This window comes from Cinclus cinclus, chromosome Z (assembly GCF_963662255.1).
Source record: "Cinclus cinclus chromosome Z, bCinCin1.1, whole genome shotgun sequence".
NCBI lineage: Eukaryota > Metazoa > Chordata > Aves > Passeriformes > Cinclidae > Cinclus > Cinclus cinclus.
This window is the reverse complement of record NC_085084.1, coordinates 34,822,774-34,838,455: the sequence shown is the minus strand read 5'-3', so window position 1 is coordinate 34,838,455 and position 15,682 is coordinate 34,822,774. Positions and strand designations below refer to the sequence as shown.

General features: G+C 34.7%; 2 protein-coding genes across 3 annotated transcripts in view; both read right to left on the bottom strand.

The window, feature by feature from the left end:
- Nucleotides 1-2,701, bottom strand: part of TEK (TEK receptor tyrosine kinase) — a 46,872-nt gene extending 44,171 nt beyond the window's left edge. Inside the window, exon 1 of the mRNA XM_062513883.1 lies at nucleotides 2,648-2,701. Within this exon, the coding sequence (XP_062369867.1) occupies nucleotides 2,648-2,701 (54 nt within the window). The remainder of the gene's footprint in view (nucleotides 1-2,647) is intronic.
- Nucleotides 2,702-4,813: 2,112 nt separating this feature from the next.
- The window catches only part of IFT74 (intraflagellar transport 74), a 37,064-nt gene continuing 26,195 nt past the window's right edge, over nucleotides 4,814-15,682 (bottom strand). The window contains exons 14-19 of one of the 2 annotated variants that reach the window (XM_062512832.1): nucleotides 15,399-15,496; nucleotides 14,350-14,476; nucleotides 10,375-10,574; nucleotides 9,637-9,762; nucleotides 7,265-7,325; nucleotides 4,814-5,523 (exon numbers count right to left, since the gene is read on the bottom strand). In XM_062512832.1, coding sequence (XP_062368816.1) covers nucleotides 5,408-5,523; nucleotides 7,265-7,325; nucleotides 9,637-9,762; nucleotides 10,375-10,574; nucleotides 14,350-14,476; nucleotides 15,399-15,496 — 728 coding nt within the window. In that variant the 3' untranslated portion in view covers nucleotides 4,814-5,407. The remainder of the gene's footprint in view (nucleotides 5,524-7,264; nucleotides 7,326-9,636; nucleotides 9,763-10,374; nucleotides 10,575-14,349; nucleotides 14,477-15,398; nucleotides 15,497-15,682) is intronic. The other variant, XM_062512833.1, reaches the window with a different exon arrangement.

Genomic DNA, 15,682 nt, shown 5'->3' with positions numbered 1-15,682 from the left:
TGTTGTCAGCAGGATGAAGAAAAATTGCTTCTCTGTTCTAGTACTTTTGTTGTAATTTTTTATAATATATTTTGAAGGACAAATGAGTCTGTGTACTTACATTTAATGACAACAATTGTATATCCAAATATCTTCAGATATAGAATCTCCCTAAATTATGCACAGCAATAATACTATTACTGCTTAAAGTAAAAGGCCATGAACAAGGCAAATTTCATATCTTTTTGCATTCTGGACAAATAAAGATTAGTTTAATAAACCTCTTAATGCATGTGATCTTTGAAGATCTGACTGTTGTTTACAAGGACCAGGAAATGGGTCATGTCAACTAGATCTCAGGGGTAGTATTCTCTGCCATTAGTGTTACAAAAATTCATTCTTAATATCCTGTTTGCACAACCTACTATCTTCCAGTGACTAATTATCACACTGTTAGTATGATTTAATGGTGCTTTTTAATAGTGATTTTGAACAAGTAAAACTTAAGTGATAAATTTGCTGTCCACCTTCTTCTTTGTCTTCCTCAAAATTTGGATTGGCAATCTTGCAGAAATCTTGGAAATCTGAAGGCTGAATTACTGAATCTGAAATCTGAATTACTTAGAATTTTATCTCTCATGCATAACTGTTAAAGTCACTGATGCAACTGATAATTTCTACTATAGTCACTATTTTCCTTTTCTTCCTAATTTTAAGAGGTGCTGAGCCCCCCTTACATCACAAGTATTCATGGACAAACTTGAGTTGTATGTTGGAGACAGAAGTCTTGCACTTTACTCATCCTTTGCTGCACAGCAGAAATTCTGTGGGCGATATAAAGACACACACTGATTCACAGTGCTCAGTGAATCAAGCTCAGTCACTTTAAATGAACGTAGCTTTCAAGGAATTAGCTCTACAAGAGGAAACAAGAGTGGATAATTTTACTTTCTTTTTTCTTTTTCTTTTTCTTTTTTTTGTTTAAATGTGGAACATTTCCTTCCATTTCACACACTTGGCATATTGTCCAGTTAGTCCTCCTTCCTGAAGGGAGGACCTCTAACAGTTGAGTGCAAGTCAGTACAAGAACATTTCTTCTTCTGCTCCAAGACTTTATCAATCCCAACAAATGATTGATCAAAGCTAGGTTTTGAATTCAGATCATCTCTGTAGCAGTGAATGCTTAAAGGCTTCCTTCCTCTTGACTGAAAAAAGAAAAAAAGATGACAACTATTTTGTTTGGGTGTAATCCAGTTCCCTCCTGAGTGACTGACCTGCATTTCAGAGCCTTGCTCTGCACATACAAGACATGTATCATTGGCTACTCAGCTGCTATTCACACCATGGAGGTGTTCAAGTGAACTCCAGTTTTAGGACCATCTTCAGAATCTGAAGGATTTTCACTCCAATTGCTATGTCCACCACACCCAGATGATTTACCACCATGAGACAACAAGGAGCTCACTCACAGAAGATACTTTAAGAACAGTAAGTAAGCTTTTAATATCTTTCTCCTCAAACCAAGACATTCTAATGGCCAGCACCTCTTCGTAAAGCCCGCACTATGCCTTGTATTTTTGTTTTATACTTGCAGCAGGAAAACAGAAGTGTTCTGAAAGAACTTACAAAAACTTCATCTTGGAAACCTACAATTGTGAAACAGCACATACTAGCAGTAAGAACCATTAACTAAAGTTGTCAGGCAGAAAGGAGTCTAAGTGTTCCGCCTCTCTGGAATTGCTCACAGGAATATTGGATTGCTGTCTTCTAAGATCACTAAGATAAATTTAAAAATAAACTTATTTTGGATGAAAAACAAGCTTTTTAAAATCACCATGAAAACAAATGAAGGCAAGATGAAGCAGGAAGATCAACAAGAGGATTAATCTTTGCTTGCAGCAAAAATACAGTTTGCCTGGAGATATGATATCCCAGAATACATGGGAACAAGGTTAGTGCACTGTCATGCCATCGTCAGCTGGAAACAAGAGCAGTCATTCCTGTGTTCACCCTCAAGCACAAGTAATACAGCTGAGACAAACCCTTTGGTCGACAGTTTTTGAATTGAAATGCTTCTTTTCATACACTGTATCATTGAATGGGATGTGGAGTGACAGTAACTGTCAAACCTGGCATCCTAATGCCTCAATGGCATCTTACTGAAGGGGGAATAGGTATGGGAACTTTTAACAAGCTGCATACATGTAATTCCATGGAGCTTGTTGAGCTGCGCCCACATGTGTAGAGAGGTAGCTGACTTAAGGCATTGCAAGGTCATTCCTGAGTACCTTTTTTTTTTTTTAAATGACGGTAAGGGGAGAGGTTTCTGAGTATTGAAAGCTAGAATATGTTACTTCTACCTTCAGGAGAGCAAGAAGAGTGATCCAGGGAATGATAGACTGGTCAGCTTCATCTCAGTCCCCCAAAAAATTGTGGAACAACTAAGGCTGGATACGACTTCCCAGGACAGGAAGTTGATCATGTGAAGAGAGCACAGATTTATGAAGCAGAAATTATGCTTAAACAACCTGATAGCCATCCACAATGAAACAACTAACTCAATGCGCAAGGAGAGAGGTGTGGATGTTGTTTACCTCAACATAAGCAACTTGCTTGCCAGAGTTTTCCATTAAATTCCCACAGATAAGCTAATAGGCTTGGGACTCACTGTGTGGTCAGGGGACTGAAGCCCAGTTGGAGGCCAGACGTTATGGAACACCATGGCCATGGATATGGAGGCAATACTGTTTAACCTTTTCACTGATGACCTGGACAATGGGTCAGAGCTCACCCTCAGAAAGTCTGCAGATGACACAAAGCTGGGAGGAGTGGCTGAAACACCATATGGGTGCAGTGCTGTTCAGAGGGACCTAAACAGGTGAAGCAGGCAGCCAAGAATGTAATGAAGTTCCACACAGATATACACACAATCCTGCCCCCTGTGGAGGAACAACAGGGCACCCATGCACACTGAGAGGCTGGATACTTGCTTTACTGAGAAGGACCTTGGAGACCTTCCTGGTGTATACCAAGCTGACCAAGACCAACAATGCTCAGCAAAACAGGCCAGCAGTATCTGAGGCAAATTAAGAAGAGCATGGCCAGGCAGGTGATACTTACTCAGCGCTAGTGAAAGAGGTGATGAGAAAACATTTAAAATATCTCCATTCTGCAGATACTGCCAGTTAGTTCATGTCCTCTCAGTCTGAGTCATAGCATAAAATGGATAAAAGATTGCCTGGGTAGAGAGCAATCTGTGTTACTGAATTAGTGTCCTGATGTACACACAGGAGCTTTAGTGAAAAAACATTATTTGGTACTTAAACTGTATTAAAAAAAAAAAAAAGAGTTAAAGAAAAGGTGATTTTCACTGATACTTGAGGAACTACAAAAAGGTACAATTTACCCAGGTCACTACTAGGAGTGAGTTAATCATCTTCCAGAGGGAGATTATACACTCGCCACAAGGCTCATCACTCAGAATCCACACAGCTCTTTTCAGCCATGGCTACTATAACTGCTATCAAGGAAAGTAAGTGTGAATTGTTAAGAGTAAGAATGAGTGATGAGATTCTTACACAGAAACTGGTTATCTGAAGATCCTTCAGTAGAACAAGGAAAAGAACAGCATTCTGGAGAAAGGGGTTTCATGACAAGCACCTTCTGGGAACACAGCAAACGTGAACTTTACCATGTTATTTTACAGAATCACTATCAAGGAGTAAAACCTTCCCCTTCCCTGAGAGAAAAAGTCAAAGCAGTCTGTTTATTCAGTCTGCAGCTTCTTTCCATTGTTCATTACAATATGTAGTTCTAGCACAAGTGGAATTCAGGAGGTGATCTCTCTGGCTGATGGTTTGATTGGTGAGAATATTAGACTTCAACTTTATCTCTGGAAATAATGGGCTTTCTCTGGAATAGCTGAAACTCTGACAGGAAGGAAGAGACTTTAGTGGGAATTTCCCCTAGATAACAGTCTTTAGTTCATAGAAATCCTGTTCCATTATCTCTAAATATATAGAGCAACACCATCTGAATTAGCAAACACAGTGCTCCCTGCACAGATCTTCAATATCTTTAGCTTACACATTTCTTTATACTCAAAATGACAATCACAGATTTGAGGAAATTAGTGACAAAAATACAAAACTATTTTAATGGAGTCAGAACATTTCCCAATAATTTCTCTACTCCAGTTTAATGAGGTGAGGTGCATAGTCCACCTCTTTTCTGGAAAACTTCTCTAAGAGAGCAAAACAACTATAAATCCAGATACCACTGCTTTTTAGTAGTTCCTTTCTACAAGCCTAGTTTAGTGTTTAGCTAAGATTTCTATCAATAGTAACTGTGCTTTTTCTACTTGATCAGGATTAGCTTACAATATACCAGGTAAAAAATGATCAATAAGCAGTTTAGAAATACATGTGTATATATTTAGTATTTATATATGTAGTGTTTAGTATATGTGTAGTATTTATAAATACTACAGTAGCAGTTTATAATTGACATGTAGAATGTGAGACAAATATGTTTTTATCTATCAATGTTTTTATCTAATCATTTTCTAAGATTTCTGTATCATAAAGTACATTGGTATTTTCTATCTAAGTCCTTTTTTTGTTCTATGTTGAAACCCTTTCTTGTGGAGTTTTTTAAGTGTCCATATGACACTGCTGCTTGAAACTGAAGGGAAAAAAACACTGCAGAAAATACAAATAATCTTATCTATTATTTCCTTTACTGATGAATACTAGAGCAGTAAAATGCTCCACACAAAATCAGTGTTAGCTGTGTTTCACTACTTTTTAACAAAGTTTGCTCTTTATAATTACATCTTAAAAATATGAAATTTAATTCTCCAGTAGGAAATGAAAATTTGCTGGCATTTGCTTTTATTGTAAGATTTTACATTATGAAGCAGTTTTGACTTTAAAAGATGGTTCTCATCCTTAGATGCTTTCCTTACTTGGTATAAATTGCTATCTATATAGTTATGGTATACTGATATTACCATATCTTATTATACACTTAATTTGAGATAGTGCATATGACAGCCAAGCAGACATATGACTGTCAAGCAGTCCTCTTGCTCTGTGTGGCAAGGGTAGCACTACAAGGCAATTAGAAATTCAGTGCATAAAGCAGGCTAAAATTTCACATTTGAGACGCAATTCAGCAATGGGCCTCAGTAACTCATAGGGCAGTAATTCCTTTTTGTTTCTAAAATTCAGATGTTTATTTCTAAAAATTTTAAACAGTGCAAAACGAGGGATAGTATTAAAATCTGTAACTTCTAAAAACTTGGAAAAGTAATTTTAAGAATGTCTGTCACCCTAGTGGTGAGTGAATGATCTCAGCAGTCCAGTTTTCCACGCAGCCTTTGCACATCTCTCATTGGTCCATTTGGGCAGGAAGGAAATGCCTAGGTTCAGTTCTTGGTGTTCTGCAAAGCTTCTATGAGAGCTTTGTTGTACTCTTTGACCAGCTTTCTTGTATTCTTCATTACTGGTTGGTAGTCACTCTCCTGACTTTTTGTTGCTATGACTGATTAAAATAATTAAGGAAACAAACTATCAGTATAAATATGAGCGTAATCACAGATCACAAGGGAACCACAACAACATACATTTTCTTCTGTGAAAACTGTCAAGGGATGAAAGGATGAAAATAGCAGAAAAAAATCAGATGGGGGCTAAAAGATTTACACTAATTTACTAGCTGCCATCTCATGACAAGCACTGTAGAAAAAGGAAGCAATGCCTGAGTCACTTTTATATATATATATATATATATATATATATATATATATATATATATATATATATATATATATATAGGCAATAATTCCCTCATGAAGGACTCTGCCTATTGTTATATCGCAAACCAAACCATTCCAAGGCACTCAATAATGTACAGCCATATAGTTTGGCTACAAAAAGTCCCAGTCCAAGAAAGAAGCCTACCTCCATTAGCCCAAGCAGACATAAGTACACTGTGTAAAGGTCTACGCTTGGATAGGCAGTATTTCATAGCAAGTTAGGAGATACTTTAATACCCGATCAACTTTTTCCCTTGGTTTGTCTTATAGTCTTTCCTGTTAAGAAAAACTGTGTTAAAGAGTATTGCCTTAATAAAATACTTCTGTAGAGCCTCCCTCGAAGAGAAGGTGGCTCCAACTATATTACACTGTCCAAGACTTTTTTCAGATATTTTTCTAAGAATGAGAGCACTTACCAGATTTGAGAAATGGGATATTTGGTACGTGCAGAAAACAACATACATATACAGATATATATGTACATATAGCTATGTGTATATGCATTAATTACGAAATAATTATCATCATCAGTATTATTTCTGTGATAGCTAGGCTATTACAGAATTTCCTGAATATATATCCCCGTGCCATTTTCTGAGATGTTAAGGAATGTTCACTGTCCGCCACACCACACTAGACATTGTGGTCTATTTTTGATGTTACCTTTACTAATTATATTTGTACTGTAATCATGTAACAGGGATTTTGTGCATCTTAAGAGATTTCAGATTTTTAAAATAAAATTTATTTATTAAATTATTTAAAATAAGTAATTTTATTGCAGTGAATTTACTGTCCCTAGAATATAAAATAAAAGCGCAGTCTGGTCCTATTCCTTTTTGTGATCTCTATCACAAATAAGGAGAGAAATAGAAAAAGAAGTATAGTATCAGAATATATAGCATATATATCAGAATATATAGAATATAAATAGTATCAGGAGAACCATCAATTCTAATTAAAACAAACTTCAGCTTTTCCTAACTACAAAAACTATCTTATGAAAGACATTGGCAAATCAGCAAGTAACAATTTTGCTGATATGATTACTGGAGTACAACTTGTTAATTTGAAACGCATAAAGAGAGAGCTACAAGACAGTTCCCCCACCCCAGCATGTCTTCTAACAATGCTACACTGGAAGATTAACACTAGATAAGACTGGAAGATGTGAAGATGATCTTTATATGAAACCTAGCGGCAAACTTTAGAAAGAAGGAAAAATTCCAGACTGCAAGGCGAAGCTTATGCTTTAGGACCATGCAATATTCTTTCAGACAACACATGCAAGTTTTACTATATAAATATCTATCAACTAACCAGATATTTGCAAAGTATTGCCTTTCCCCTCCTCCCCTGTCTTCTGCAGCCCATTCCGTCCTGTCTTACTCTGCTGGAGGAAACAGACTTCTTCCTCAATTAATACAGTGTGTGAATTTGACTCTTACGTCTTGAAGAAAAGGATACACTCCTTCATCATAAAGTTATTTTGCTCATGGTGCTGCCATTTCCTCTCCAAATTTGTAAGCTGAAAACACAAAAAGAGCCAAAAATGAAAATGGCAATAATTACACACATATTTTACATAAAAAATTTTCTATCAGTGCCTTGTACTCTATCAACACATAAGATCAAAGTTATTTCACATAAAAACCAGAGAAATAAGAAACAATGGCAAAATGTTTTTAAAGCTGCTGATGATTAACTTGTGTATATAATTTAGCACTTCATAATCTATCTCTGTAATAACATTGTATGCAACTGCAGTGACAGATGAAATAATCAAATGAGAATTTAAGAAATAAAAAGGTGAACAATTCAGGGAGATACTAATTCTCTTTATGTTTCATATCATTTAGATGGATCTTTTCTTAGAATCAGTAAGATCTAAAATCACCAAAGATACAATATTTCCTGACACTGTCTTGGACTTTGCACTGCACAGAAGAAACTTCCTTACTTCCATAGTTAAGTTTCCTGTCTGATGCCAGAAGTTGTGATAAGAAAAGAGCTGCAGCGAGAAGATTGTAGGAGTGTGGGTTCAGTGCTGGCACTTCTTCAATACTTTCAGCATCAACAGGAAACTAATGTGGATATTATATTGATGGCTGCTTCCTTACAATACAATTTTATATTTGTTTTTCTGATGCTACTGTTCAAGGTTCTGCATTTCAAGATATGAAGATGTTATTTTTAAAATTAAACCTAAAATCATTCTGAGACTAAACTTTAAGTGGAAACTAAGGTAATAAGTAAGGAAAACATTGCACTATTTAACTCAGAAGCTTATTCTTAAGCTGGAAGACATGAAAATAGTTTCTGTGTAACTCAAACCTTAACAGTAAAGAATCAAGTTATCTAGTGCACTAGCTTGCAGCAAATAAGGCAAAAATTTGTTTCCAAGACTAGGTATAGAATTTTTATTGTCCTCTTTGCAGATGTTGCTGCACACAAACACAGCCAGTAAAGGAAATACTTACTATCTTGCACAGAGAAAAGGAAAGATTCAGTGTATTTTTATAGTGACTGCTTGAAGACCAGTTGACTTCTTGCAAAACTGCCCAAGTCCTCCACATTTATGAACACTATTTGTACTTCAAAATGCTTGATGCATGTCAAGTAATCAGTTATTATATGACATACTTTATTCACCCTCATTTTTTTTACACTCAGAAGACAAAAAGTAAAGAAAAAAATCTTCTTCACACACATAAAATTAGAACTGTCACAGCTCAATGAACTGAAGAAATGCTGTACAACTACTATATTATATAAAATGTTAAGCCTCATTATGCATGTTTGCGTCTGTATTTCTAATTTACCTAAACTCTAGAATTTGACCTTGGTAAAAAAGATACACAGTATCTCAAGTCTTGCACACTTTGCCATGTAGCTTTGAGGATTTATATCATCATCACAGAATGATTATTATAATCCAATGCTACAAATAGACACATATGTCTTAGTCACAGTTATGCCTTCTCATTTGCTCCATGACATTAATTGCAGAAGAAAGTCACCTTAAACATGTACCTTCACATGACCTTCAGCTTTTACTGTATTAGAAAAAAATAACAGTTCTAAAGGACAAATATCTCAATAGCCTCAATCAATAAAAAAAGTGAAATGCATTAAAAAAAAATCAGTTCCCCTTTCCACCTTATTTTAAGGTTATATATTTTTCTTCTGTGCATTCAAACATATATGCCAGTAGAGTTCTGATGCCAAAATGACAGAAATTTATGTATGTTTATAATAAAAGAATAGAAGATGCTCAAGATGTCATAAACATCTTCTTTCTTGATTCACTTTTGAAATGTAAAAATATATATACACCGAAGTTATTTAAATGTCAAGAGACCCTAAAACTTCAGTGGCCTGCAAGGAGCAGAATTGGAAAAAGGAAAATGGAATCAACAGCACAGATTTAAAGGAAAAAAAAATCACCATGACTTTAAAAGAAAAGTGATCTTAGCTAATTACTAGTGACTTCTTTTTTCCCCGGCAGTTTCTTTCTAAGTTCATCCTCAAACTACTTAAGCAAAGGAAGGGCAGATGGTAGATAGTTCTGAGCAAGATTAACACAAACTTAAACAAAGGATACACAAACCTTTTACGTCAGAAAGATGTCTGCTAGCAATCCAAAGCTTACAAGCCATTTGTTGACACAATATTAACTTTTGTTTGAAAACAGCAAATAAAATTACACACTTACAACACATGTCTTAGAAAACTCACTAAGAAAGAACAGATTCTGTCTGTGCAATGCTTCATGTGTATGAGAAAACCAAAACCATGAAAGAAACAACTGAAGAGATACTATGTAACTTGACCTATACCTGAGAATGGGTCTCATTTTCTTGCAGCTCCTTCTTTAGTGTCTCATACTCTGTATTCAAATGCTCCATTACTTTCTTAAAAGCATGGCTGCGTTTTGTTAATTTTTCTTTGTCATCCTGGAGTTTCTAGTTAGAAAAAAGCCCAACACAAACTGATTAATGGATGAGTTCACTTGCTGTAGGCTTCAGGCACATTACTTCAATTTACCTTTCAAGATGCTACTTTTTCCTTTTAGAACAAGAAAATATGCATATGCATAAAGTACTCCTAGGCTTTTTTCTAGCACTACTTTACCTATCCCAAAAAACTTATCCCTGTGCTCTATCCCAAAAATAATAATGATTATGACCAAGTTGTATGCTTAGACAATACTGTATGAGCACCAGTGGGAATGCTGATACTAAGAATTTGTAGGAAATTCTCTTTTGCTTGTGTTCTGTGTTAGATTGCTAAATTCGAAGGTATGGATAGTCATAAATTACATAAGAGTTTAGCTGAATTGCTAAAATAGAATGGGGAGATTTTGTGGAAAGAGGTTATCTAAAGATACTCAGCTGAATACCTGCTACATGTACCCAGTTAGTAAGTCACACATATAAGCAAAATAGTATTTGGATTAATTTACAGCGATGCTCAATCCTGTTTTCCAACTGCCAGGAAGGACTGCCAATCACAAGACTGGATTCCCCTCCACTAGCTGTTCAAATGCACACACTTTGTTTCATCCCTTTCATTACCTTTTTCTTTTCTTCTCCTGATGCTTTTAGAGATGGCAAATTATTGTAGATCTCCAACTCTGCTTTTGTCTGTTCAATTTTGTCTTTAAGAGAAGCCAGTTCACCAACCATCTTGCCCTCCAAGAGTTCCATCTTCTGTAGGTCCATCTGTAGTTTTTGACTCTCTAGATCACCAGACACACAATCTCTAATTAACAGTATTTTTTGTTTCATAATACATGGGCCACTATATAAAGATTTATGTTACATTTAACCAATATAAACAGCTCCTAAATATACTTCTGATTTTTTATATTTATGGAATTATTAATGTGAGGGAAATAAAATCTTCACAACCATGCCACAAGTTAGATTCATACACTACAATTGCTGTCTTATAATCCATAAGTGAAGAGTAATGAAAATGTGATGATCTTCTGTTTCATGTTTCTATTTTTAACATCTAGAGCACCACACAATTACAGCATTGCAGTCCTAAAGCAGTAGTGACAACTTAGAAAAAGTTTATTGCAATGATGCAGACAAATTGAGAAACTATTTTCATTACTTTTTTAGCATCCTGCTATTTTTATTTGTGCGCTTGAATATGGATAAGGCTTAGTTTTAGGACAACAAATAGCCAAACTTGTTCAAACATCTGCTTTGACCAGAAAAACTTTCATACGTACTTTCATATATCCACAGAAAAGATCACAGCTTACAACATCAACGCAGGCTACAATATACAGCATTTACTTCTGAGACTTCATTAAAAACATAACAGGTTTAATTACAGGTAATTAAAGCAATTAGAACTATGGCTGGATTCTGACATAAAGAGGACTGTAGACACTGAAACTGTCCAGACAAAAGACATGAGAGAGAAGAAAAAATACAGACACACAAAATAATAAAAATATTTTGGCTCAGTCTGGGGGTAAGCTACCTACCCAGAGTGGGGAAGGACTAGATGTTGGCTAGACTTAGTTTGGATGATTTTGCAAGTTGACCTGTCACTGCATTTCATTCATGTTCCTGAACATTAAGCACATGGCTACATCTTCTTAAGTTTCAGATCTGTGTCTAACTCAGAAGAATGACACAGATAATGCAGTTTGTTTTCCTACATTCCAAAGAATCAGGCAACATGGGCTATTGGGAGGAATGAGACTGCACAAAATATATTTTCTTGGCATAGGTTTGTATTTTGAGATTTGCACTGATCTGCTGAAAAAAGGACAGAAAATTTCCTCCCCAGCTTAACCAAAGCAGTATAAATCTTTTAGGCTGAAGAAAATAGCTGTGTCTATGTGACAGAGAGCTCACCTTTCCAAAAACTGGGTACAGTTTTGTCAGTGGATTTATATGGGAAAATCTCACCTGATTAAAACACTCTCATCTCAAAACACTCATCTCTCTGCTTGTGTATTTTTGCCATATACTTATATTTTAGAGTGAAATACATCCTTTTATTAATATTTCTGGCTTATTACAGAACACTTTTATGATTTCTTTAGGAACCTCAAAATAAAGGAAAAAAGAAAAAACAAGATTTTTGTATACCATTTGCAATTGTCCTGAGTAAAGCTGTTCCATAAGGTAAGATTCAAAGTGTCCTCTATGTACAAGGGGCATATTTATATAAATATGAAAAATGCCCATACAGATTAAAAGAAGGATTTAATTTAAAATATTTTTGATTACTTCACATATAAGTAATTTACAGTCTGCCTTCCACAGCAAAGGGCTTAAGAAAACACTTTCACTGTGTCTACAGTATTTCACAACTGCTCCAAGTTTCACAGTGAAGTTTCTGGTATTAGTCAATGACAGACTGCAAACCACAACTGAACAGATCACCGCCTTATTTTAAACCACAGCACTGTGGTTTAAAGATAAATGCTTAAGGACATCAATAAATAAGAGTTTTAGATCAGAAACAGTAAAAAAAATACAGTTACAAAAAAATTCAGACTGGAAAGAAATAGCAGAAAACAACTATAAATGTCCATGAGGATTTACTTAAGTCTTGTCACAGCATTTTCACCTTTTATTTAGTTGTTCTAATATATGTATTTTGTTATTTTAAAATTATACATAGTTGGCCAGTGGAATTTATTTAACATGGAAAGAGTAGTACCAAGCTAAATGCCAAAAAGGCAAAAAAAAATTATTGAAGTGTAATGTCTAATACCACAATGTGACTGCAGTAGGTATTCCTATCCATTCACACTATCTGGAGAAAGAAACTGGAAGGGGCACATCTTATCCTTATCCAGCAGTAGACTCAATGAAAAAGCCTCAAAACTGAAAAAACCTCAAAATTCCTCTAGGGGAAGAGACAGGAAAAGGATGCAGCCCAGTTCCTTCTGATAGGCCATGAAGTTGCAGCATCTAGCATGCAGTGTGTACACAGTGGCAAATTCTCAGAACAAACTACAGTGACCCAGGGAAATGTTTTTGGGAAACCATGCCATCAGCACTTTTGTTTACCTTTCATGGTTTCCTTTTCTTTTTAATTTTTTAAGGGTTTTGCTGGTGGACTTTTTATATTTTTGTTATGGCATGAAAATATGGAAATACAGATTTTACTCATAACAAAAGAATCCTGAAGATGACTGTGCTGTAATTCCAAGGTTAGAAGGAACTTCAGCTGTGCAAACCAAGCATTCATTGTATTTCTGAAATAATCTTAAGTTGTTTGTTAAACCATCTGTGAATCCTAGCCGTCAGGCATTTATTTAGGAATAATTTAAATTGTCTGCTGAAAATTGTGTACTGTAACTTCCTCCTCCTCCCTTGCAGAGAAAGAATTTTTTTTTTAATAATGCCTCTATAACACCACATGCTTCCAAAACATCCTTATATTGTAAAATAATCAGAAATTATGCTTATATGAAAGAAAAAAAGTAGTATTTGAACTTTTAATATAAGACCCAGAAATGAAACTACACTACAACTGCAAAATGCGTAGTTGCACACAAGCAAACACTGTGTTCAAACACACAACAGAAAATCAAATTCTCTAACATTCTGTGCCAAAATACTTATTTACTCATAATTACTTTGAAGTCACAATACCAACTCCTATTTTGAAAATTACTATGAAATACAACACATAACAGCCTTCTAACAAAATGATTTATCGTTCTTAATTCCTGCCCCTTCCTTTCAGCCAAACAAACAAGGAAAGGTTTTCTGAACCAATAATGATATTGGCAAAGACACAGAATTGTGAGGACAATTCTACCATAAACAGTGCAAATAAAGAACTAAACACATACTTGGCATGGGAATGAAATAAAACTACTGTCTGCTTTTTGAAATTACAGAGAACATCCTCAAGATGCTAATAAGTATTTGAGTATTTTGAAAATAAAGTCGAAATGAGTATTCACTCCACAGAACTGAAGCCCTGGGATTTGAGAACTATTCACTGTTCTTATCAATTAATTGCCTGTGGTACATATACCTTTGGAAAAGCATAAACCATAAATGATACTAAGAACTACATTTACAAATAATACATGGTTAGGTAACTGTGGAAGACTCAGCTTCAGTTTATTAAACACTCTTCCAAGATCATGAGAGGTCTTTTTTAGAGGTAAGTATTAGTAAAATCAAATTCTAGTTCAATTCGATCCCTGTACAGAAATACAAGTATTTAACATATGTCTGTGCAAGGAAGATGGTAATTTAGTGATAATAGTAAGGTAAGTATAAATAAGCATACATACTTATTAAAAATACATAGTATACAATATCTATCAGATAATACATACAAATAAATAAATAAATAAAATACAAATAAATTGAGGAAAATAAATAACTTGTTACCCACAAGCATTTCAGCTTGTGAACTTACCACTGTATTTTAATATTTGGAGATCACTGGGTATCTAATATTTGGAAATCTTCTACATGATGTCAGTGTAACAATGCAGGTAGTCTTTATTATTTTAAGGAATTAATTAGAAAATCCATTGCTGATCTCACCTGTAATCAGATTCTTAGCAGTGCTCTGTGATTTCTGCATTTCACTTGATTTGAAAGTGAGGTCTTCCTGCATAATCTTCAGCTCTTGATTGGTAACAGATGAAATTTGTTTCATATGATTGAGATTCTGTGTGTTACCAACAACAGTGATAAGAACATGCTGTATTTTTGAAACAACTGGTAACTGGACAAGTAAGAAACCCTCCTGTCTTATGACACTGTTATTTGAGTGATTTTAATGTGAATGACTTTCTTTCTGCCAGCTTCTGATAAAAAAATGTATTGACAGACTAGCACAGATTAAATAAAAATGCAAATACGAACTGTGATGCCATATAAGTCCATTGTAAAGTGTCAGTGCCTAAAATATACCTTATGGCATACTATACTGAAAGAGGTAGAAGACAATTAAAATAATCATAAAATCAAAACATTACTCAGATAAAAGTTTTCTATAACATAAAATAATTAATAGAAACCAAAAACATTAAAAGAATAGAAGTCTTGAAAGTGAAAAAAAAGGCAGACTGCAAATGGGAACAGTTTCTGAACTCTTGCATTATTCATTTATAAAATTTACATTAAATATTATGCATCAGGGTATTTCAGACATACTTTTAGTAGACCAAAAGGACAACTGGAGTATTTTTAGCTTAGTAATACTAGTAACAGAATACCCATGAACTGAGATTTGCAAATGGATAAACAGAATATTGCAGTAGTTTTCTTCACAGTATTTGGAAACGTTTATCATTATAAATGTTAGCTATAGCAAAGATGAACAGTTATATAAACTATGAAAATATTTCTTTGTACTGGTCACAATATTATATACTGTTCAAAACTCTTCCCCCAGAAAAAGAGAGAAATTGAACGAATCCTTTTTTTAACTACAGCTGTACATGGTTTAATGTTTAATCATTTAAAAAGACTATTATGTAGGTAAATATATAAAATCCATCATCCTTCTTTATCCAACCACTCTCTGGCTCTGTGCATCTAAAGTACTAGCTCAACAATGGAGGATAGAAATGCTGCTACATGCTTACCCTGCTGGAGTGTTCCAAGAGCGCAACAATGTTGGCTTCTATTTGGACCTTTCGTTCTAATTCCTGATTCTTTGCATCTTCAAAAGTCTCTAGAAAATCTAGAGATTAACAAACATGACAAACAAGGCTCTTAATTATACAGGTGCAATGTTGTCTCCAGTCAAAACTTTGTACAAAATTGCTAAGCAGTACAGTTTCAGATAGATTAATTTTTTATTTAAAAGCCAGGTGGTGGAGACATTGAAACCTGTGAACTTATAGGTTGGAATGAAAATGAGAAGAAT